The sequence below is a fragment of the Vanessa atalanta genome, chromosome 13, assembly GCF_905147765.1.
Source record: "Vanessa atalanta chromosome 13, ilVanAtal1.2, whole genome shotgun sequence".
Taxonomy (NCBI): Eukaryota; Metazoa; Arthropoda; class Insecta; order Lepidoptera; family Nymphalidae; genus Vanessa; species Vanessa atalanta.
The window spans coordinates 5458320-5484667 of NC_061883.1; the positions used below are offsets into that span (position 1 = coordinate 5458320).

At 30.0% G+C, this 26348-nt stretch overlaps 1 protein-coding gene across 2 annotated transcripts; it reads left to right on the top strand.

Annotated features, from left to right (window-relative positions):
* Nucleotides 1-2653: 2653 nt before the first annotated feature.
* On the top strand, nt 2654-25415 carry LOC125068026 (facilitated trehalose transporter Tret1-like). Of its 2 annotated transcripts, none has more exons than XM_047676985.1 (7): nt 2654-2957; nt 16840-17023; nt 18194-18329; nt 20784-20992; nt 21384-21650; nt 22954-23175; nt 23664-25415. In XM_047676985.1, exons 1-7 carry the CDS (start codon nt 2938-2940, stop codon nt 24195-24197), a joined length of 1572 nt encoding a protein of 523 aa, XP_047532941.1. In that variant the 5' UTR covers nt 2654-2937; the 3' UTR covers nt 24198-25415. The 2 variants fall into 2 exon arrangements, with proteins under 2 accessions (XP_047532941.1, XP_047532940.1); XM_047676984.1 differs by lacking the exon at nt 2654-2957 and adding an exon at nt 13595-13726.
* The last annotated feature ends 933 nt before the right edge of the window (nt 25416-26348 follow it).

A 26348-nucleotide genomic window follows, 5' to 3' on the forward strand; every position in this document is an offset into this window, starting at 1 on the left:
AAATTTAGCCCTACATTTATATATTTGTCAAATGTTTGTATTCGATGTATGTGCTATGAATTATTAAAATTAATTATTCATAGCTATGCACATATTGAACTGTTTATTAAAACTTACCTGTAAACAAAACAGGCGTGTTGTTTCAACAAATATCATATAAGTAAACAAATGAGAAAAACAGAAAAAATTCATCACATCAACGGTTTACAATAACAATGTATAAAATATGAATACAATTAAATTGACATCGATTAGAATAAATTGCGAACCTTTCCAAGTTCAGATGAGTGTTTGTTTCTTAAAATATATTTCTGAAATTAGTCTCTTAGTGCAAAACCAACTTTACTTGTGATCGAGATTTGTAAAACATTTACTTTTTTTTACTAACATAACATTAATCTGTATAATTATAAAGTTAATTAATTATAATTTTTAGAGATTAAATTAAATGTAAAACACCGATTCAAAATATAAATTCTGCCGGGAAGAATCAGTGCATTTGGCAAATGCAAAGTGCCTACTGGATAAACTACTAGTTTTCAAGGCTGTTATAAAATATTTGCCTTTACCTTTTTTTCTCTACATCAAAATATCAAACTATAAGAAGATAATGATACCTCAGAAAGTCAAGATTTTGCAACATTTTTGCCATTAGTCATTGGCCCAGTGGTGAATCATAACCTATGATTTCGGGTTCAAACCCAGGCAGGCACCACTGAATTTTCATGTGCTTAATTTGTGTTTATAATTCATGTCGTGCTCGGCGGTGAAGGAAAACATCGTGAGGAAACCTGCATGTGTCTAATTTCAACGAAATTCTGCTACATGTGGAGCCCGACCACCAACCCGAATTGGAGCAGCGTGGTCGAATGTGCTCAAACCTTTTCCTCAAAGGGAGAGGAGGCCTTAGCTCAGCTGTGGGAAATTAACAGGCTGCTAATGCAGAAAATACCATTGAGTCATTAAAGTTTTCGTTTGTTGGTCTGAACGTATAAAATAGAGTTTAATTATGGTTTCTATTTTAGAATAATTTAAGTCAAATTTGAAAATTTTGATCTTTAAATTATATTTCAACTACGATGAACTTTTAATAAAATCGATGAATACAATGTGTTCAATGCTAGTTTCAGCCCGCAGCTTCTCCTGTTTGTTATGGCCACCTCAATTCGATTCTTTCACCAACTCTAGCTAGAGTCGTATCGATAAAAATCTGGACTCATGGGAAATATTTTACGTTTATTAGTTCTTGCTGCTTTTTGTTTCTCTTTTTTTTTTGTTTATTTTTAGGGTAGAGCATTATTAATGTTAATAAATCTGTTAATTAAATTTTTAAATATGTAGGTGTAATAAGAAATAAAATAATTATTATAATAATATTGTAAATTTACCTTGTATATGAAATATTTTTTGTAAATTATTATCGACTATACCAAAACCATATTATTTAAGATTAATTTACAATTTTTCCATGTGACCGAGCACGCGTCAGGCTCACGCATATTAAATTGTTCAGCCAAATGTAAATGAGTAGAACACATGCACACAAATCAATGTTTATTATCATAGAAACAATGTCAAACATTGAATAAACATGAGAAATAAAGATAAATATTTTTAAACCAAGCGTACGACTAAGTAAGGTCAAAAGTCCTTCTTGAGGCAGGTTATTCCGGGCGCCGAGCGTTGGAGGGCGCCTCGCCTATATGGTAAAATCTTGGACCAACATCATCTTAAAAACCATTTCTACAGGAATGAATGATCGCCAGAACTGCTGCCATAAACATACAAAATTCAAAATATTGTAGAATTTAGTTGGTAGAATATATAATAAGAGAGTGGCATCTACCTCTTAAACAAATCATTACCACCAGGTGAATAATTATTTAATATTTACAGATTTTTCTCGGTAAAATATAAATTCCAAAATTTAGTTAATCGTAGATATATCAAAGTTTTAATGGTATTTAAGATAAATGTATGTATGTATTTTCCTACCAACTACCTAGTTAATTTAATCGTAAAATAAAAATAATATCCATATAATTTTAATTTCAGTTTTTGCTTGTTTTTTCTGAAAGTGATAGAATAATCTCGTAACCCACTGACACAGTTTATAGCTCACAAGTTATCTGAAAATGCCTAATGTCGTATATTGTTTAATTAGTTGGAGTATGCAAATTGATAAAAAAAAATCCTATATAATATACGGGCAACCAAAGTTTCGATGTAGACCTCCATCAGATTTCTAATGATACAAATCTTAAAGAAACTGCGCAAAGTTATTTTAATGTTAACACGAATACTAGTTTTAAGAGTGCATCTCACTCGCTCTACTACACGAATCTAAGTCTCCCTTGCCTAGTTTTTAAAACTAACATTTTATTTTCTTATTGAAAACTCAATTAAAACTGACCATAAAAGTATAGGATCTACGTTTTTAAATCACGTATATCGTAAAATAAAATAGTTATGTATTCTTGTAAGTGAAGTGACGTCATGGTCACGTATCGGCTTGACTTTATCCAAATGTGCTAACTCACGCACGCGACATTTAATTTTTCATGTATGATGTATATCATGTATGATGGATATAATATTATGACGTCACACAAACGCGATCGGACCGCGCGACCGCGCTCGTGATAGCTGCTGGCCATAGCTGAGACAGTCCTAAAACGATTTCTCTCGTCCGCAGTCGCTCGGCGCTTCGACCGCCACCAGTCGCCGTCGTCACCGGAACGCTTCTCTATTGATCGCTTTCATTCACAATGTTTTGACATTCCGGAGTGAATAATAAATAAAATAGTACTACGCACCACCACATTAGTACTTGGAAGTGTTACCGGTGTACGAGCTAATTTTAAGTTAGATCAATTTCAAATTAACACTGCTTATATTGAACATAAATACTTTTAATAGGTAAAGCGGCAACTAAAGATGAGAGACACGAAGAAACGGTAAGTTTTATTGCACGAATTTATTAAGCAAAATTAAAATTCATTTTGAATTCTTATAATTCATAAATGCTTTGTTCATTTTTACTTAAAACTAATTGTAGGTTCAAACCTACTCGTCACGAAGTAGCTCCTTTTTAATTACATATACTTCAAGTGTAATAATAAAGTGTAATACAACAATATATTTTTTAAATGTATAATCATGTTGAATAGTAAAAATAATTGAAAATTTTATTTAAATGTTACCCAATTTTAATTTTTAACATTAAAATTATCGTTACAGTTTATTTTAATTTAATTTCGTAAAAATCATACCTACAGATTTTTGTTTTTAATTAGTTTCCTTCTATTTACGTGACAGAATTTCTCACATATACAAAAAAAAATTATTACATTTATATTTTTTTAATTTAAATAGTTCGATGATCTCAGCAAAAGTCACATTGAAAGACTCGGACATATAGGATTGTTAACATTTCCTCTTTATTAGCGTAAACAATACCATACATATCTTCAAACAAAAAAAATAATTATTAAAGGTAATATGTAGATTGTTGGTTTATTCATTGGTTAATTTATTATAAAAAAAGTTTTCAATCGACTTGATATGTTATTATAAAATCAAAGTAAAAGTAATGACTTTCTATGACTTATTACTCTATATTTTTAATGTCGTCAATAATTTAACACACGGTACGCTTTACGTTTGATAAATTAATAATAATACCAAATTGTTATAAACAATTTCATTGCGATAGGAAAATTTAGTATAATTTTAAAGGAGCCAAAATGAGACTCAATTTTTTTATAATTTATTTCTATTGTCCTTTTTGTAAAACTTGATACGCTAAGATATGGGCAGTCTGACTTGGCGAGGGTCATTCAATATCGAGGCCACATTGCGTCAAATTTCGGCAACACATACATAAAAGGTTTATTCTAATTTACACTACATTATTTCAAAACGATTAAAAGCGACTTTCGTACCTGTTTAATAGCAATCTTATTTAATTTGAATAATAACCATTTTAATTTATACAATAATAGTAGCTAGTTGCCATATAATTGGAACATTCATCGAAAGTAGATGAAAACAAATTTGTACAATGTAAATTGATACATCTAGAAACCTATAATAATGGGTTATCTTGACCAAAAATACATTAGCCAAACTCTACATTCAGCCGGACATAACTAATCATTAAAACCAGTTAATAGTTTCCTTTTAAAAAATCTCAAAGCTGGATATAGTTAATTTTAATAAAATCTGCACCGACTCATTCAATCTGCAAGCGTTGCATATAACTGTAACATGCGTTAACTTACATTCAACCTAATTCTAATAAACACCTTATTATTTAGCTATTAAGTCAACTTAGTGTGTATAAACTCACAAGTTGGTCTAGCTCGACGAGTGACCGTAACTTATATCTTTTAAATATCTTGAATAAACCGGAGTTATTGCGACATGAAATTAATACGTCAAAAATACGGGTTTACTGTCTGTATGTCAGTAACAATCAGCTGAGTGTAAAAATATTAACCTTAAAAAAGGCCCGACTACACTTAAGCCGTGAGGTTAATCTTAAATCGTTGTTTAAAAAATCAATGTGTTTCTCCTGTTATCATTATTACAAAAGTAGCAGGCGGGCGTACTTAATCTTTTTCAAATGTCGGAAGCTTTACTAAAGTCCTAAACACAGAACAAACACGGAACAAAAAAGATACATCCGGAAAAAACAAATATACCTTGATGTTATTAGGTTATAATAGTAAAACCTTGCCTTTATATTGTTTACAAAAAAAAATCTACATTTTGTTTGTATCTGAGTAGGATCTCTAGATTACATTATTTGCTCTTTAATTATAAGTAAGTATATATATATATCCCGCAGTTTTACACGCGTTCAATAGATAAAAAATTGTAAACACGTCGTAGAGCACGTATGTAAAACAGTGCTTCTTTTCCTTTTTACGGGTAAATTTTACGTTATTAAAAATTTGAATAGACTCAACCGATTTTGATCAGAGAAATATTAAAACGATAGGTACCTTAGAATTCAAAAACCCTATCCGTTATTTATAAATTGAAAATAATGATTAAGGTTATTACGAAATCACAAATAGCCGTTTAAATTATATTCATGTTTAGATTTGACATAGATAGATATTTTATAATTACAATCTATTTTGTTTTTTTTTCGATTCATCTCGTATAGATCTAGGATAGATCTGTTCACTCAATAAGGCCACTCCACTCTAAGCTATCGACATATGGCATCTTAGTTTGTGTGAGGTATCTAAGGTAAGAATAAAGCCAGGAAAAGAGTTAATACAAAATAGACATTATTTGAACGCGGGAGGGGCGCGCCTTAAAAACTGTAAAAATGTGACAGTTATTAAAATCAATGAACATACGTGCGATGTTATTTGTTTTTTTTTTTTTAATATGTAAACATTTCATTCTAGAATCGCGCCATGTTTCTGAAGTCGTGAAAGAAACATTAAATGAATTAGTCGATAGAAAGTGTTTTATTACTTTAGTAAAATAATAGCTAACGGCCTTCTGATTAGATTCTGTATTTTAACTCTTTTTTGTAGTTGCTCCTTCAAATACTTACTAGCTGGCTTATTAGGTTGCAGACGCCGAGGTCCATACCCGAATATAAAGCATATCGAGGTTCTCTACTAAGTAATTAAAAAGTAGAAACACGGTGATCAGAAGTTAACATTGTTTACACTCCTGTGCCGTAAAGTAAGCATGATCCTGGGTCTTAATAACGGCCCTCGTAGCCAAAATCGTTCAATAGAACATCATTATAATATCTGAGGAAAAGGAGTTACTACTGAATTTGATGAATGTTCTTTTATACAATCTACATTCCTATCTACATTCCGTGCTAGCTTTACATTTAATCAATTCAATTTTGTCATATGACGATTATAAGCTCCTAGACTTATTGTTTATTTTTAATTTCCTAACAGCATTTTAGTGTTACATGAATGATAACTTAAAAGAATTACTCTCCGAAATCTTAATGTCTATATTATTATTATAGAATTGTTGACTGTGACATAGTATGCTTGAAAAAACATATATTTAATTACGATTTTTAGTCTATAGCAGATAAAGGCAAATCTTGATGTTTTTAATTGCAACGCATCCATTTCTGTACTGATTATTATTATTTAGATTATACTGATACCACATAAAAGACACGTAATGATATACCTTGATAAGACTCTTCTTGAATTCGAATTTAGCTATCACAATCCCATTTACTTAACAAGATTGATAAAATGTAACTATCATATCAACACTGATTTCATAAGCACTAAATAAAAATTTCACTATCGGTAGATTTTCAATGATTCAATAGGAATCTAGTATTATTTATCTGTCACTTGTTAAATCTACAAATCGATTGTGAATTTGATAATACGTTTTACGTTTTGATAATTTATACATGTGCTTTATGAAATTAAATCGAATACTTCCTCATAATTTTCAATATCAAAATTTAACAATTGACAGTTCATGAATTTATCGTTCGAGCTTAAAGTTAGTGTACATAATATCTATCTTCTACTAACATGAGTAAAACAAAAATATCGCAGTTTATTAACGCGCATGACGTAAAAATCGTTGAATATATAGACATGATATTTGTGCCATTATATTTATAGTTTTCTAGAAAAGAGTTTTGGCCCAACACTACCTTACCAATATAATAAAACATATAATATATATAAATTTTATTTCGTATTTAACAATAACAACATATTATATTAAGAACAATATATATAAGATTTATATCATTTTTTTCTGGCTGATTAAAGAATTTATTAAAATTTAAATATTTCATTTTAAACAGGCGACTTCTGGTAATAATTAATTTTAATGTTTTAATGTCGTTAATAATTTTTCAACGCCAATTTTCGCTTGTACCGCGAGAAGTGCTTGGAGAGAACAGTGAACATAATAAATAGTACTTGGTATCTCTTGTGTCCAATGTTGACTTATTATTTGACTACAGCCTTCGAGTATCGCCCGAATAACCTATTATTCGCGGCATCTTAACATTTTGATTTTCTTACTTATAATTATAAGATAAGCAACACAGTAGAAACTTTGCAATCAAATATATTTTTTTCATACATCTTTACAACAAAAATAAATGCATTATTAAATATCTACATAATATTTTATTGAAATACATCGTTTATTTAAAGTCTTCATTGAGGAAATTAAGGAATCGTTTTTTTCAATCATATAATACTAAGTATATACCTCCAACTTAGCTATATATTTTATATAAATAGATTAATTCACATATTTCATTGTTTTCCTCGACCAAATGAAGCCATTTATGTTTTTATATCGACTTATTACTTACTTTTCGATATTTATGCTATGGCTAGTTAAGCACGCGCAGATGCTACTTCAACTTACTTAGCGTCGTATGAACTGATAACATCATGATACTGATCGTCACGTATCAATAGTAGTGTGCGCGTTATATTCACAGAAATATTGCGATATATTCGCTTGTAAAAAAATAGGTATTTTTTTAAATTATTTGCTATGGTTGGACTGTCAAAAATTAATACATTTTCCATTCCTATTCTGACAGTTTTTAAAATACATTATTTTAGTGTAATTGTATAGCAAATATATTTACACTTAAAAACAGACATATTTTGATACATTATTGCAATCCTTTGTTTTCGTTACTTTATTTTTTATCGTACTATAATGCATGCATTAAATACAAATATTTTAAATTATTATATTGTGTGATAAACTAATAAACAAATCACAACATTTTAAACGTATTATGTATGTACGAATTGATAAAAATTATAATTTATGTTATTAATATGATATTATTCTTAGAGAAGTTCATAAGGATTATAAGTGTGGACATTATAAACCGGTTAAGACTTTTCCTTCTTAAAAGTAGTTAACATATAACGAGGAAAATACTATGTAGATTGAAAAAACTTCTACCTCGCCACTTTTTAGACATAATATTATTGTATTATTACAACCATCATCGATCATCATAATGACACTCTACATTGAAGGTCAACTCACATCTGATTGCTATTTATTGAACATTACGTAAGATAATTTCTACAATTTATCCTGTTCCGATAAAATTTACCTTATAGCAAATTATGTCACAGAATTCGATTCATATTCTAATATTACATAAATGCTTCGCTTGCGTAACAACGTGCGTTTCGAATTTCGACTCGTAAATATCATATCACAATAGTTCATAAAAATTTTGCAGTCGTCTTGGTATACAATCTACAAATACCTACATTGCAAACAATAGAGTGTACTTGTATAGTCTTTAAACATTAATCATGCAAATCACAATTTCAAACTTCGTTTACATTTTTGTTATTATTTAGTTTGTGTTTTCAAACGCATTAAATTTTTAATTAATATATATGCAGTATAGTGAACCGAGATGGCCCAGTGGTTAGAACGCGTGCATCTTAACCGATGATCTGGGGCTTCAAACCCAGGCAAACGCCACTGAATTTTCATGTTCTTAATTTGTGTTTATAATTCATCTCGTGCTCGGCGGTGAGGAAAACCTCGTGAGGAAACCTGCATGTGTCTAATTTTAACGAAATTCTGTCACATGTGTATTCCACCAAACCCGCATTGGAGCAGCGTGGTGGAATATGTTCCAAACCTTCTCCTATAAGGGAGTGAAGGCCTTAGCCCAGCAGTAGGAAATTTACAGGCAGCTTATGTAATATAATATACAAATACATATTTGTTATACAAATAAATAATTAATAAAATATTTAAGACAGTTTTACGCCACGAAAAGACAGATGTACAACAGAGATACTACACATAAAAAAAGCGTTATCGGTTGCCTCTTCCAAACAAGATTACGGTGATTAATATAAATCAGCAAAATATAATTAGGTACTACGTAGTGATATAAAAAAAATATTCTACGTCTGTACTTAAAAGTATAGATAATGTATATGGATGTTTTAATATTTTTATTATAACAAGAATAGTTTTTCTTATACACCTACTTGCATTTCTGAAGTACGCTTGACTGACATGAATATAGTAAGAATGAGTACGGCATTGTTAGCCGACGGTTTAGGTATTAATTATTTGATTGAATTCGAATGCATAAACAAAATTGACAAATGAAAACATATGAATATTTTTCATATATCTTTTTTTTAATCTAAAAAGTAAGCTGACAGGCAAATATGCTCTCTGATGGTAAGTGGTCACCACCGCGCAAAGATATTGTCGCTGTAAGAAATTATAGCCATTCCTTACGTCACACCAATGCGCCACCGACCTTGGGGCTAATATGTTAGGTCTCTTATGCCAGGTTAACACCTGGCTCACTCACCCTTAAAATAGGAACACATCAATACTAAATTTTGTTGTTTGACGGTAGAATATCTGATGACTAAGACAGGCTTGCACAAAGCCTACCACCAAGTAAAACTGTTTGGTATATAATTATGAAATTTAGATGGTTAATACTAAACACGAACGTATGTACCTACATATGTATATATTCGTATTCATTTCATTCGGGCCAAATCGGCATAATATAATGGATCGTTGACCCGTTTCCATTAAGTGTTGAGTCAAACAAAATATATATCCAAAGGAATTGCGAAATATGTCAAACGAAATTGTTTATAACTGCGATTTTTTGAAATCCATTTAAGGAATAAAAGTTCAAGCATTCTTGTATAGTGACATGTCAATAATACATTAATATAAATACATTTAAATGTGACCTTTCTGAACAAGATGATGATTTAAATAATAAAAACATGTATTTATTAAAAAAATATTTTGATATTCAAGTATTAAAATAGACCATTGAAGTATAGTGTATATAAGACATAACGTTTACGACAATAACACCGTTAAATACTTGAATATTTTTTATTTTTAAAGTAGATCGAGAAGACTTATTTTACTTATTCCATTAACGAATACTTGTTGGACTCTCCTCTTCTAAAACCGAATTTGCTCACTATGAAAAATAGTATTTGTACCGAAATGGACGAGAAGTTTATTTAAGATATTTTTTTCGAATATTTTACTTAAAAATGGGAGTATTGAAATATTTCAATACTCCCATCTTAGATCAGAAGCGATCCCAGTAATTACAGACCTATGTCTGTAATTACTGGGATCGCTTCTGTTTCCAGACTTAAAAAGTGGTAATACTTTACTACATTTTAACAAGTTATTAAATGAACCCGAGTTCAAACTCTTATTAAGAGTTACTGCTATATACGAAGCAATATCGTATATGATGTTATTAATAAATTTTACCGCCCCATATGTCGTTATTTTTTTTAATATTGAGAGTTTTAAATACTTTTATGATATCTATTGCAGACACGTTTTCAAATGAAAAATCAATAACGCATTTAGAAACATTATTATTTAATAATCTAGCTGTATCTAATGTAGATGATTTTAAATGAAATATTATTTTATTTGCAACTTCTATTTCAGAATTTGTATATCTACTACTTGTGTTCAATTTGAGTGGTACCATATCCATTTTAAGTTTTCCACAAACACTACCAATGACATCCCATGTATTTATTCTATCATCGGTATTCAAGATTTTGTTCTTTAAGTATAAAGATTTATATACTGTTTTAAAAATCTTAGACTCTGAACATTTTAGCCATAAGCTGGCATATTTTATGTAACCAAAACTAAATTATATCTAAAAAAGAAATAAAAAATGTCAGATATTATATAAAAATAATTTTATATTTCCCTCATAAACTTTTCTTCTTCAATAATAATAAAAAATACGATATTTGAGTTGTTATTTTAAATAGAATATGCTTTAGGGCTGGTTTGAAAAAGGTTCTTAATATTTTTTTTAAGTTTTCGTAGTTTGTTGAAACTTGTCAATAAAAATATAATTTTCGGTCCAAACCAAAGGAGATATCCCGTAAATATGTACATTAAGGTGGCAAATACTATTTTTATGATATAGGTCGGCAGACGAGCAAATGGGCCACCTGATGGTAAGTGGTCACCATCGCCCATAGACAATGGCGCCGTGTGAAATATTAACCATTCCCTACATCGCCAATGCGCCACCAAGCTTAGAAACTAAGATGTTATATCCCTTATGCCTGTTAAACTAGCTCACTCACCCTACAAACCGGAACAAAACAATATTGAGTAAGTACTGCTATTTGGCGGTAGAATATCTGATGAGTTGTTTTTCAGCCTAATTGAAACAAATTTCAGCCAGCCTCGAGATATAACTTATTCAGTAAAAAATATATTACTAAAATTTATTTCCAATCGACAATGATATAACGAAACATATAGAGAAAAAAAAAACGTTTATAAATAATTCTTCGCTATTTTCTGGAATGTATTACAAAACTTCAACAATCATTATTTATTATTACGAACCATTGTCATTTTAAACTAAACATCGATATCGTATTCAAACCGCACCTAGTTAAAGGCATGCAAATTATTTGACAAAGGCGAAACGTCCACGGTCAAACGATGTAGACATGTAGGCGATCGCAACGCTTTCGTGTGTTGGATTTTAAGATGGAATTTGAAAAGTAAAGAATCTATATATTAATACGTGAAGCAATAATTTTGTACTCCTTTTTTACCAAAAAGATGCGGACGGTGTTGTATAAAATTTTCCACTAAAGTTTGTGTGGAGAAGGAGTGCCGAACACTATAAAATATGTATTAGAAATACAATAAAAAATAATTACACACACTACGATACGTCAACACATACATACACGTTTATTCACATAATATTTAATATGAAACATTCATAGTTTACGTATATTCTGCTAATTACAAGTCATGTCAAAAATGTAAATCAATAACATTTACATTTGAATTTTTTTACTGTAGTAGTTGACGTATAATTTATGAAGAAATTATAGTATTCTATTATCTTGTCAAATGTTATATGTATTGTCACTTTATTATGTACAATTCTTTAAGTTAACTAAAGCCAAGTTCTCTTATAGTATTGTCATTTATGTATCAGCAGTGACAAGATATCATTCAGTAACTGAGCCTCATTTTTCCGACATATCTTTCGAATGAACGCATCTAATATTTTATTAGCAAACAATTACGATTCGAATTTCGACCATTGGGCGACCACTAGTATCCATAAATTTAGTAACACTGACTGTAGATGAGAGCTATCAACCTTTTTAAATTTGAAAAAAAATAAGCCTAATATTTCTTACAGTGCCATTGTCTAAGAGCGGAAAGCATTTCCATCAGAAGCCACATTGCAAGTCCTACTAAACAATTGAAATTAACAAAAAAAAAATATTCAAAATAGAGATATTGTCTCTATGCCGTAAGTGTCTGCAGAATCAAAATCACACGGAGCACACGCACCATAAAAAAATATAAATAAATATGTTCTTCAAAAATCGGAGCACAACAATACGTAAATAACTTTAATATTACCGTAACGTAACGTAACGTACGAGTATTGCAGTTTGTTAGAAGAATATATGATTGTAGGTGGTAGACAGACTTTCACAAAGCCCAACCACCAAGTAAATAACTACTTATTAATCAAAAGAAATAAAGTCACAGAAATAGCTTAAACATTTTTAAACATTTTTTTATATCAACAACACACTTGAATTACACCCACATGACACACATGTTTAAATAAGATATTAATCAAACGTGAACGAGACTGATAGGCGTTTAATGAGTAGTGATATCAATGTATATACACAGAATACCTTCCTCAACGTGCCAGTGATTAGCAATATTAACATTTAAACAACGTATCAGTAGAATTAACAGCCTTAATAAAACACTTATTAAAAATATGATGTACTTGCTGCACGTCCCGGCTTCGTACAAAGTCATAGAAAAGTCTTTCATATTGCACATAATACCTATGTAGTAAAAGGTTTATCGCAAGGGTACATTCTAATGATTATTTCGTTTTGAAAAATATTTACACGGCATGTCATTTTATTTTATTCGCTTAATAAACTCAAATTAAAATAAACTCTTTGTTTTTATTTATCTGCCGGGACTTTCAGACGCATTACTGATTAAATATTTACATAAGATAATATTACATAGCTTATACATTACATTACATTAAGCGGATATTTATAATGTCGGTTTCTTTTAAAACTAATGAATAAAATTGAATTAAAATATTTTTATAAAATATATATTTGTCTTGAAATTGAACTCCCGTCGGGTTTTTAAGAGAAGAAAATTTAGAGCCAAAATTTAATAAAGCAAAAATAAATCCTATATAATTGTACGATAATTTAAAGAAGAATCAATATATAAGGATCACCAAATATATATGTAGGTGATTGCCTTAAACCTTTTTATTATTTAAATAATTTTAAAATGTCACATTACATACAAATAAAATTTAACATAATTTAGTGCAACATCCCCTTTTTAATTTCAATTACCTAAGACACCTGTCCAGCAGAAGTGAGCATATATGTTTATTATATTTGTATACTTATCAATAGGCATAAATACATGGTCGTATCACAGAAATTAAGGTTAAAGGTTGAGTTGATCATTACTTAGTATCAGTCTCATTACTTGAGCCCAGGAACAGGACGTAGGGCTCAGTTACATCCTTGAATAACAAAAGTAAAATGGTGCTTTTATTATTTGGATACGCTTTATATTATAGACGAAGATTGCGTATTATAAAAATTCAAAGGTAAGAAAACTCTTTAATATCAATATATATAACAGATTTTCAACTTAATCAGTTTGTTACAATCTGTACCTTGTTCTTTAATGAATCGCAGATGATGTACACATAACCGTATCAAAGCTGCCTTTATTGAACCTTTGCTTTATGCCTTGATTTAATTAATTTCTAGAGTTCGCATCAATAAACATTTATTTATTTTAATGATGCTTATGTCAAGTCATAAGTAAGTGTAAATAGATTATTAAACAACTGTAAAACTGTTTATTTTTACATATGTGGAATGAGCCATAAATACATTTTTGCTTTTACTCTACGTTATCTGTTGTTCTAATATTAAACTCAAAAGGATCCAATACAATATTTTCACACATATGACGAATTGACCGTATATTATTTTAAATAGAATTTATAATGATGTTTTGCTTCCAATTGTAAGAAAACATATAAAACGAATTTAAATACAATTAATTTTAATTTAAAATTATAAATAATATATTGAAATATAATAATGCTTTGTAGTATACCAGAGCTTAATTCTAAAAACGAATAATGATTATATTTAAACTAGTATCACTTAGTACCAATGTACTAATAAAAGTAAATAATACCAGAAGCGTAAAAAATGAAAACTATTTGGTTGACGACTTTAAAAACTAAAATTATCAAAACGTCTTAATATCACAGTAAGAATATTTTAATATTATACTAGCTAACCCGTACTGGTTTGAGACGCATACAATAAGGGTATGAAAACAACTTAAATTGAAGAACAAACATTTAAAAAAAACTTATCTTTCTTAGATTAGGAAAGTTGACATTTTCGTAGTTTCTGCTATAATTTGCAAGTATAATAATACATATAAACCTTTCCATTAAATTAGTCTACTTATTGACGAAAACCGCACTAAAATCCGTTGCATAGCTTAAAAATCTAAGTGTACAGACAGTGGGAAGCGACATGGTTGTATACTTTGTATAGATCTTGAATCAAAATTACTTTTATAATAACTAACCTAATCTAACACTGTGAAAGTCATATTTGTTGAATTGACCGGTTCATCGGTAAAAATGCTGCCTTTATATATATATACAAGTCGTCGTTTAAATTGTCAGTTCTTCCAGAATTATTTTATCAAACATCGATTTATATTTCTAATATGATAAGTAGGTAAATTTTCAGGAGTTCTAGTGTAGTTAACACTGCAGTTTGGTATTTTTAATCAATTAAAAAAAAAAGAATGAGGCCCTTATTTAGGATGATTTTGTAACATATTACGCAATCTCTTCGACGGCTCTAAACAAATTTCAATGTTTGTTTTTTAATTGGATAACAGGCGAATATCCTGCATGTTCATCCTACACTGAAAAATGTTTTTAAAATTATTAAAATATTAAAATTATAAAATTATACAATTAAATGTTGCTGTTTAAATATTTGCAATACCTATGCAACTATGGACGAGGATATTTCATGAAGTTGCTTTTTAATTATATCTAGTTTTTTTCATAATATTACTTCCTTATTTAGATTAAGAAAAATGAAATTAAATCACTGAGGATTAAAAATATTCACTTAAGAAATTTATATTACTGAAAACTGCCTTCTCCCATTAATGAAAATTTATATATATTTAGTTTACATACACAAATCTTTTATCTTAATATATCTTTATATAATTAGATATATCTCTATTAGAGGTAAAAGAGATTACTTTATTGTTCAGTTATAGTAAACAAAACCTCAAAAATATGATGTAAAACTATTTGTTATAGTAGACAAAAAAGTTATTTCTTCGCGTCATAGCAGATAAGCTTCGAAACTATATTTATGATGTATTGCACGTCGCTCACGATAAAATTCACATTTCACGACCGACTTACTCTGTAGTTTTATGTTTAGAGACAATGTTGAAAGTACTTATTAAATGATTTGACGCGTTAGTGAGCGCCCGACGTCAGCCTTTATTGTTTTTTATCAATTTTTGTCGATACATAGTTTTTTTCAACGTAAAACACAAGCGTGAAATATCCATTAATAGATAAACGTCTAATGCTTCACAAAAACATTTATGTAAAAAATATTTACAAGGCTAATTGCGGACATTAACATTAACATGCTAATTATTTATTGGTGATCTAGTGTGTTTAAAGTATTAAAAATTGTGTCAACCATAATAAAATACTTTCAAAACTATATCTTATTTGAATATTAATGGCCTTTATAATTAATTATAAAGGCTTTATGCCTTCATGTCCTTAAATAAATCAATACTCACTGTGTATTGGTTTATTTAGGCGTGCTGTTGTAATATTTAATACGAGACTTGGTTTTTCTTATAACACCGACGACAAAATCAATAATTACAGTTGTCATATTTTACTTAATCCAATCTTGTTTCAATACCAGTTTTATTCTCTAATTTAAAAGATTATGTAATAAGACAAGAAATAGACGTTATTTATAACCCAATGTTTGAATTCTGTCTTTACCGATGGCAACACCCATAGACGCAAAGATCTAATATCTCTTATTTTAAATTTTTTTTTTATAATTCAGATTAAGAGGCAGTTTGCCATGAGGTACAAATATTTTGATTGTAACACACTTTCGTTAGAACCCACTTTCGTAGTTTGGAATCAATATTCTAACTCTTACCTACATGTTTAATGAAAACATTTATATTTTTGATATAATTCCACTCGCCTATATTGTAGATAACTATTCACTTTATTTAAATATCTGCCTTTACCAAAGCACTTCATAATCATTTGAGAATCAAGCATTGAAAAATTTGATGAAATAATTTAAAATAATAATAATAATTAATTCCGCCGTCTTAAAAGGCCTTTAAAGGTTTTTTAAAACCCTAAACATTAATATTCCATTGCTATTTACGCCTGTAATAAATACCATTGGAATATTCATGTTCGTATATACGAATATAACATGTGAAAACAACGATTGACAAGGAGTGGTTAAAATTTCATAGAACATAGTGTTACAACCGATAATATAAAGTAATTTCTTGATTGAAAAAATATATATTATAAAATAAAATAAATGTAGACTAGAAAAAAATGAGTTTCAATTAAAATTATATGAAAAACGTTTTTAGTGATGGCGCACATGAAGTCATGTTGGCCAAGGGCAAAAAGCCGCAAGTGGCCAGCAAAGAAGCCCAAAGTGCGGAAGAATATGAAGCTCTTCAAAGTTTTCTACGCAGCATCAGTTCAACGGCAACTCTACCTCCTTACGTGAAAGGAGAAACCTATTCATCAGTTCGAGGTGTATTTAATCAGGTATTAATCTGACAAATGCTCACGAAGCTAATTAGTCTTGGTTGCAATTTGCCAATTAAATCTAAATCGGTTGTATTTATCATTGGGTTAACAAGGAAAGATACAGTAAATTTTTTTTTTAAGTTTGGACAATTCAATGATCTGCTTACTAAATATTTAATCTCAAATCTTTAATCCTAAACCTGTCTGCAAGAAATGAACATTATGCGATAAGCATTGTTTTATAAACTTGTATTGTTGTTTGCATTATACAAGCACTTCTGAATTTTTGATGTGTGTGTGTTTACAGTTGTATATGTATGACAAATATGTCGTATTACTTTAAACATAAAACGCGTGGTAAGATCTATGATTGCACTTTGTGAAATACAATTACTCAATACTATAGACAGCCTTACTTTGCGCGTGTAACATTTACTGACTTGTTACTATCAAGAGAAGAAACGTGTGATCCACGGTCTTCGGTCTTTATTAAATTGTTGTTGATATAAGGCGGTTACAGTAAGGGTGCAAACACCATTTGATCCCAATTAAGTATATTGCTAGCTCAAATTACCAGATAAGAGGTAACGATTAATTTAATATGACGGTATTTTCCGATATCACATGTATAGATAAATCGAGGTACTTACGACCTAATGTCAAGTTCATGACGTGAGAGATAATGTCAATAATTTTCTATACAAAGCAATTGATATAAGATGCCATGGTATATGATTATGCTACGATTACGTATTTATCTAGTCATGACAACTTGTATTATTACTTTGTCATGGCAAACAAAATACTACAGTCATTTTTGAATTATTTATTGATGTCTAAAATAAAATTTTCTATTGTTAGAATGTTTCTGAAGTTTATTTCAGTAATGATTGGTTATGTGGTGGATTATAATCCGACGAAGAGGTGGGTTTCCTCGTGATGGTTTCGTTCACCGCCGAACACGAGATAAATATTTTAATTAATATTAGTACATAAAAAAATAATGTTGCTTATCCGGGTTTGAACCGTGATGTTTCATATTAAATCAACTGAAAATCAAAAATCATTCTCGATTTATTGTATTATAAATTCATTAGTGATTTTTTTATCAGTTTATATGAAGTCAAATTTATTTTAAATTAAATTTATGAGAAGTTTAAGAAGCTTATTCTATTTATTCTTTTTTAGTGTTTAATAACCTGCGCAGTACTCATCTTGGCGGCGGGCGCAGGACACCCTATTGGATTTTCAGCAGTCGCTCTGCCACAACTTCGCACGGAAAATTCCTCAATGAGAATTGACGATGAGATGGGATCGTGGATAGGTAAGTAAATAGGTAATTTAAAAAGGGTCCAAAATGAATCTAATCTAAAAATATGTTATTTTGGTTTTTATTGAAAAGGTGCGAAGTAAATATTTTATTGAATACTATATCTACTATATATTTTATTATAATACTCGAATATGCTCTCAAAAATAAGGTTGCGAACCATGCTTTTTTTTAATAGTGTACCTATATTATTGTATTTTATTTTTATAATAATCATATAGTCAAGTAAACTAGGTCATTGAAAATTAGATCATAGGTCCTGTAACGTTGTCGTACTTCAATTTGTCAGCTTTCATGGTTACATGGTACAATACTATCAGTGATATATTAGAATATGCTTTTTTTAATGTTGGACATTACTACTATTACTATTCGACTTAAATACAAAAAAATATTTTATGATAAATAAATAGATTTTCTTTATTTTCAAAGCTAGTAGACACGATAATTTTAAGACAATGATTTTAATAAAGTCCTATTATGCAATAAACTATGAAAGGAGCAAAAATGATTGAATACAGTTTAATTTCCTAATACAATAACGTCTAATCTCGTTTTATAGTCCTCTTATAATAATAAAATTGCCTTGTATGGGCTTGAACACGCTAGCTTATTGAAAGTTACGTAATATTTGTGGAAATGTTCGTTAATAAATGTCAATAAACCAAAAATTAATAAAAATACAAAAAAACGAGGCGGTGTCTAAAAACGAGGGTTGTGTCCATTAATTTGTTATCAATTAGCGTAGCCATTGTAGGTACAGAATACAAGGCCAAAGAAGTTTATATAACTGCTCCATACCAGAAAGAAGTAAATGGAAACAAGTATAATATTATTATGAAATTAAGGCTCTTCATATTTTGTTAAATTATTTTGCATGAAGACGTCTACATAATGAACACATTAAATTAGAATATATTTGTAACAGAGCTATGAAAAATCAAAGATACGATAGAAAAAAATAAACTGAGAAAGTCTAGGCATGCGTGTAGAGACAAAAAAATCAACAACTAAATTTTGTTTTAAAATACTGAAATTTTAGTAAGTATTTTTTGACAAGGTACGAACTGAGATTAAAAAAAAATGTGATAAGAGCTTATCAATGACTATAAATATGTATATTACGATTACTTAAATTATATGACTGTGTCAAAACTCTATCGCGCTTCCGGGTAATCCACTTATCGATCCAAATAGACTTTTATAAATTATCGTAATGTAGTTCGAAGCTCATATAAGATGGTATAATATAAAATAAAATAATATACCTTAAATATAAATGATAAATAGAGGGAATAACATTGTAACAACACCAATATAACAAGCAGAGCGATTGTGTGAAACATAATAAAATCCTTTATTTTTTATTTTCTTTTCACGATATGAATACATCATTGATGTGATATTTTTTTTTTATATATAATTATTTAATATAATAATTAAAAAATGTAAAAATAAAATTAAAATTAAAGTAAAATTAAAAACAGGAAACAGTTTGACATAGAAATTTTATGAATAATATTGAAGTCATAAATGCTTAGGTATGTAAGATTCATTTAATGTAAAATAAATTAGATGTCACGCAACTCGTGAACATGTGAATGATTAAAATAGATACATTTGAATTGATGAAGAATAAATGAAGATATACAGGAAGCATCGAATGAACAAAAACAAACTTTAATTTTACAAAATTAACCTCTGTCACATGTTAGAAAATTATTGTGTTTACAGTGATTAGTGTTGGCAGTGCACTTTCGGCTTAAATGTATCCATATTTAATGATGATGATGAATATTAAAATGAACACGAATCTTAAGGATTCCGGGTTCAAACACGGCCAAGGCATTTTTTGTGCTTGACTTGTTATAATTCACCTCATGCCCGGCGGTGAAGGAAATCATCGTGACCATTTGTTGGGTGAAAATCTGCCACACACATACCCAGCAATCCTCATTGGAGCAACGTGATGGATAAGATCCCAACCTTTTCCTCAAACGGAGAGATCAGCAGTAGGATATTTACCGGCTGCTACTTGAATCGGTAGATTATGTCTTCCTTATATTTATTATGTTACTCTATATCGCCTTAACTTTAATATCGAACATTATATTAAATACAATAGTTAATAAAGTATCGTGAATGTGTTTAAGGTTATCTATAAAACAAATTTGAACAACAGATAATACGTAAAACTTTTTTGCTGGAAATACACATAAACTGGTTTTCTCCACCTGAACCCGCCGCCCACTCCCCGGCTTCAGATGGAGGAGCTTTGGTTTGTATGTGCGACTAACCGGTGCAGAGTGTGCCGGTAGAGAGAGAGAGAGAGAGAAGAGAATACCCACCAAAAAACTCACCCTAAGTGCGGCAAAAATATAGAAAAATTACAGCACAATATTATGTTAACACTACAGTATGTATTTAATCAATTGTTAATGTCGACAGCAAGCATCCATTCAGCAGCAACACCATTAGGGTCGATGTTGTCCGGTCCTATTATGGAAGCTATAGGGCGACGGAAAACTCTACAAGCGTCTACTCTGCCGCTGATTGTAGGATGGATACTCATAGGAACAGCGTCCCACCATGCTCTTTTACTTTTGGGAAGAATTGTATGCGGTTTCGCAGTTGGCATTCTTGCGGCACCCTCACAAGTACGTATATGACACTTCTTTTACTATCCTCTGTAATATATAATCGTGCAACCATAACTAATATAACATATTAAGTGGAACTGTCAACTAGGCCCTGATTGTGTCGTAGAGAATAAGTGCCCATTTGACTAATTAGTTATTAAAACGTTCTAGAAACGTATTCAGTATCTTACCATCTTCAGAACAAATGCTTAATAGCAAATGATCACATAATTCAATTGACTAAAAAATATGCAATTTGATATTGCATTGTTTTGTAAAAGTAATGACATTTATGCCAATTAAGCCTTTTTTTTAATTACTATTAATTAAAGATATAAAACAGAGCAACAGAATCCCTCAGATACGTTCAGGAAAAACGTAAAGGCTTTAAAATACGCATATTTTCCAGGTGTACTTAGGAGAAATCTCAGAACCTCGGTTAAGGGGCTTGCTTATAGGGACACCTTTTGTAGCGTACTCGCTAGGTGTACTCTATGTATACGCTCTAGGAGGAGCTCTTACATGGCGTTCGGTGGCTCATTTATCAATAGTTCTACCTGCGCTAGCATTTGCAGCGTTATGCTTCTCACCAGAAAGCCCAACATGGCTTGCACGGCAAGGACGTTTCCATGACGCCATGGCAGCTATGTCGAGATTACGAGGAGATTCAGATACAGTAAGTTCAGCATTAATTTAATTTTATGTTATATAAGTACATAATAAATCACTAGAGCTAAGTATATATTTTTAATAACCCAAATTATAATTTAAGACAATAATTATTTAGACAAAAACAAAACTCTAATGCTACGTAATATACATGATTGTATTATGAAAGTACAGCACGTTCCATTGAAACAATACCACGTAACAGATCCAAAGTATTTTGTTTTTATTAAACTGCTGGAACATTCGTGTTTATTCCATCAATCGCCGTTAATGAGCTCAATAAGATCGTACTGAACAATTGATATGATGTTTCTCGAATATGATCATAACACTAACAAAGTCAATAGGTGTTATCCTCTTTGCAATTGCGCTAAGTTTTAGTTATGTTGATTTTAATGGAACTTTTTGTTCATTCATTGGACTGAGTGGTTATAATTTAACTAGTTAGTCGAAGGCATTTTGCGTGACTAGCAAATTGGCTCGGTTAATTAACTATTTAAAAGGACAAACTGAATACAAATACACTTATTATTATAATTGAAAATGTTTCGAAATAATATTTATAACTTTATCAAAATTATCAATTAATATATATTTCTTTAATAATTATAGGCATTTTAAGTCGGATTTATTTCATTTATTTTTTCACTTCTATTGATGAACATTATTTAAGTTTTTATACTCATCTCTTATTTCATTATGGTTTTATCCAATATATTCGACTATTTAGAAATATATTTACTATAGTTATAAATACCGATTAACAATAGATGAAGATGTCGAGTATTATATTTAAAACAAATGACATCACTGCTTTTTATCCTAATTCATCTCATAAGAGTTTCTTATACAAAACTCGATGTAAATTTAGCATCGAGAAAAATAGACACAAAAACAACCATACAGCGTTAAATCTCCCATTTCTTCAACCTTCAAGTTAAAATTTCTACAAAATAGTTCGTCTACGTCGCGAAAGGAGTAACTGCTCAAGTCGATCGGACCTATTCTTTCGCTTATCTCACGGTGTCAGTGTTATTTCGTTTATACATGTATGATCTAAAAACGCTACTTGCAGGAACACATTGAAATAAAATATATTATAATTTTCTAACGATTACTAAACTACAAATAGTATATATACTATTAATTATCTTCTTAAGGCATCATCATAGTGTCTTTGGTTAGTAATTAATAGGTATATTGTGTAAAAATACTAAAGACTATTAGCGATACTGTTATATGTATTGAATATATAACACGAAATAAATAATAATATAATGTTCTAAGCTATTTGAATTTTATAAAAACAGGCGCAACGGGAACTTCACGAATTAATATCGGCTCGCGAAAAGGAAAAGGCGCGAGGCGAAGAGAGCGTCCGTTTTCTCGCTACTGTTCTACGGCCGCCTGTACTGAAACCGCTTTTGTTGATCAATGCGTTCAACATGCTACAAATCTTATCCGGAAGTTATGTCGTCATATTCTACGCTGTTGACATTATTAATGATGCTGGAGGTTCTCTTAGTTCTCACGTAAGTACGGTAAAAAATAATGCACTCAAAGGAAATATATTTATCTTGGTATCGTTATCTCATCTTGTAATGCCAATGGACTACTGAGCTTCTGTAACCAAGCCTCTCTTCATTTATGTTTTACATTAAACTATTACAATTGCACATATTATATAAAAATGTAATTACTCAATATAGGTAAGATACATTTATATCCAAATTCATCCTTGACATTTATGGAAATAATCTTAATGATACGTTATGTCTCTGCGATATGTGTCGCAATTTTTGATAACCCTAATGGCAAAGTTCAATCAAAACAAGCATGTGTTTCTTTAATAGTTTTATCTAGGATTTGATTAAAACTAAGGCATGACGGTAATTCTAGTTTAACATAAATTCCGAAGATTTAGTATCTATTAATCATGTAACTTTAATTTATTCAAATTTATTTAAAGAAAATAATAATATATAATAATACATATTATAAAACAAGTAAATAATTCCAGATGGCAGCGAACGCGAGCGCCTGTGTTAGGCTTGCCGTCACAGTTATCGCTTGCGTGCTCCTGCTAAGAGTAACCCGACGATTCCTCGTACTCCTCTCAGGTATCGGCACGGCGGTCTGCACTTTGGCTCTCGCCTTCCTCCTGAGCCAAGGACCCGGAACAGGCGTGACTCCACCGGCACTTATCCTTGGTTACGTCGCCTTTAACACCCTTGGCTTTTTCCTTCTACCGGGCCTCATGATTGGCGAACTTCTCCCTACAAAAGTACGCGGTCTTTGTGGAGGTTACATTTTCTGTCTCTTTAACGCTGTTCTCTTCGGATTTACAAAATTATACCCTATCATGAAAAATAGTATCGGCATGGCTGGAGTTTTTGGACTTTTCGGCGCTGCAGCATTGCTCGCTACCATCGTCCTATTCCTGTTACTTCCGGAAACTAAAGGCAAATCTCTCATCCAAATAGAACAGTATTACCAAAAGCCTAATATACTTTGGGTAACACGTAAAAGAACGGCAGACACTCAGAACGTTTGAAATGCTGGAAAAGTATTATGATATTACTTAAATAATAATAGACACTTATGATAATGATACTTAAGCGCCAACGACTTGCCGTATTGTGCAACATTATCGGTAATCGGCATCACTAGGCTTGCCAAGTATTAGCATGTTCCTAATATTAACGTGTCACATTCAGTGAGCCAGTATTTACTTGAGAATATGATGCTTAAAATGGAACGTCTAAACGTTTACGACATCGTAATTAAAGATTTACTGATTGAAACGATATTAAAATAGCTGAGACACAACACAAATGGATATGTTTAATTATATGATAATCCAAAGCTAAGAATGTTAACCTTACTGAATCCAAAGGATTATTAAAAAAGTGTTAAAATTTAGCTATAAATAAATATCAACTTGCGTCTTCTATTTAATTGTATATGTAATGTATAAATGTTAATATAAGCTTGATGTTTAAATTTACCATCTTGCCTGGTTTAGAAGTGTATATAATAATAACAATATTTTTATAATGCATTTTAACAGTGACCAATTATTTTATATTTATTTTATTGTACAAGTTTACGATTTTGAAACAATATATTTTATGAAGCCATTTAAAATTACAATGTGTGGTTATGTATGTATGACAAAGTGTACCTACATAAACTAAAATTTAGATTTTGTAATGTGTACTTTTATGTATAAAAGCGCAGGTGCGAATTTATTATTTTCAATCCAATTTAAGTTGTATAATCTTATTTTTTTAAAAAACCTTTCCAATGCTTATGATAACAACTATTTAATATTTTGATTTGTAATTGGAATAGTTTTGTAAATTAATTCATCCAAACATTTTATGCTCGCACAAAAAATTAAAAAAAAAAATGATTTACATATATATCGAAATTTATTACGTATAATTGAGCTGTATGCCCATCTTTTAAATAATATTTGTAATATGTTTAGTTCATAGTAGAGAAATGTATTTCATTATTTATAAATATATATATATATATACATATATTTATTAAGATTTCACAACACTATTAGTAATTTAATTTCTCCTGTTAACCTAATCTGTGTAATGTAACGAGTAGGTACCGCATCGTATGTGATATGAGATTTTTATCTGTGATTTATACAGTGTCCATAATAAACACAACCTAGGTGCTTCTTAAACGATGTATTTATGTAAGTAGTTATTTTATATGCCTAGGAAGTTTAATGTGATACAAATAAATAAAACTCGAATTATAATGTAATTTTTTTTTATTTTATTACTCCTAATATGATATATTTACAGAAACGGTCGATCATACAAACTAATCGTAGGATAATCAAATCAACGCCTAATGTATATTAACAACAAAGTATCAATCCATCCTTAGTTTCTATCATTTATAGTTAAACCAATATCAAGGCATTTATAAAATTAATTTCTAAAACACCCTCATAATTACTATTGATTTTATCAATTGTTATTTTTAATTTATACATTATTTAGACTTTTACAATGGCATTTTTCATTAAATATTTGCAACACTTGGAATTAATTCTAAAATGTCAAAACGTTCATACCTACTCATAAAAGAATTGAAGAAAAAATACAAGTATAATTTGAATTGATGCGGTCTCGCGTACTTGCGCGTTAATTAACTGATTTTGTACGAAATTACATATTTTATAAAGGTTTTTTCACACGTTCGTCGAAACCATCATATTTTGGAAACGTGCATTGTTCTCGTCTTAAACAATAACCTTTGCAGAAGTATTTCTTTGCAATTGATATTCGTGATACTAATATTACAGGCGCAATGAGCCATCGATCCTATTTTTTATCCTCAACTATAGAGGAGTCCTCAACTATAGTGACCACAATAATGTCTATTATGGGATAATCCTCACTAGTACGTACCAACAGGGTATCACCCCGTGCACAACAGTTTTAATAATCGTGTGGTTCCCGTTCTCCAATTGATAATAGTTCATCTGTGTTTTTCACAGTACTGTGTAGTGACTTATATGTATACTACTAGACGTGCTGTCCAGTACAGAGATTTTACGCACTAAGTTACGCTCAAATGACCACAATTCATGGGACATGTAGTCCAATGCGAGCGACCGAGAAGAACGGACAGTTGTTGAAAGCAGCAATAAATTTCTTAATAAACTCTGTCA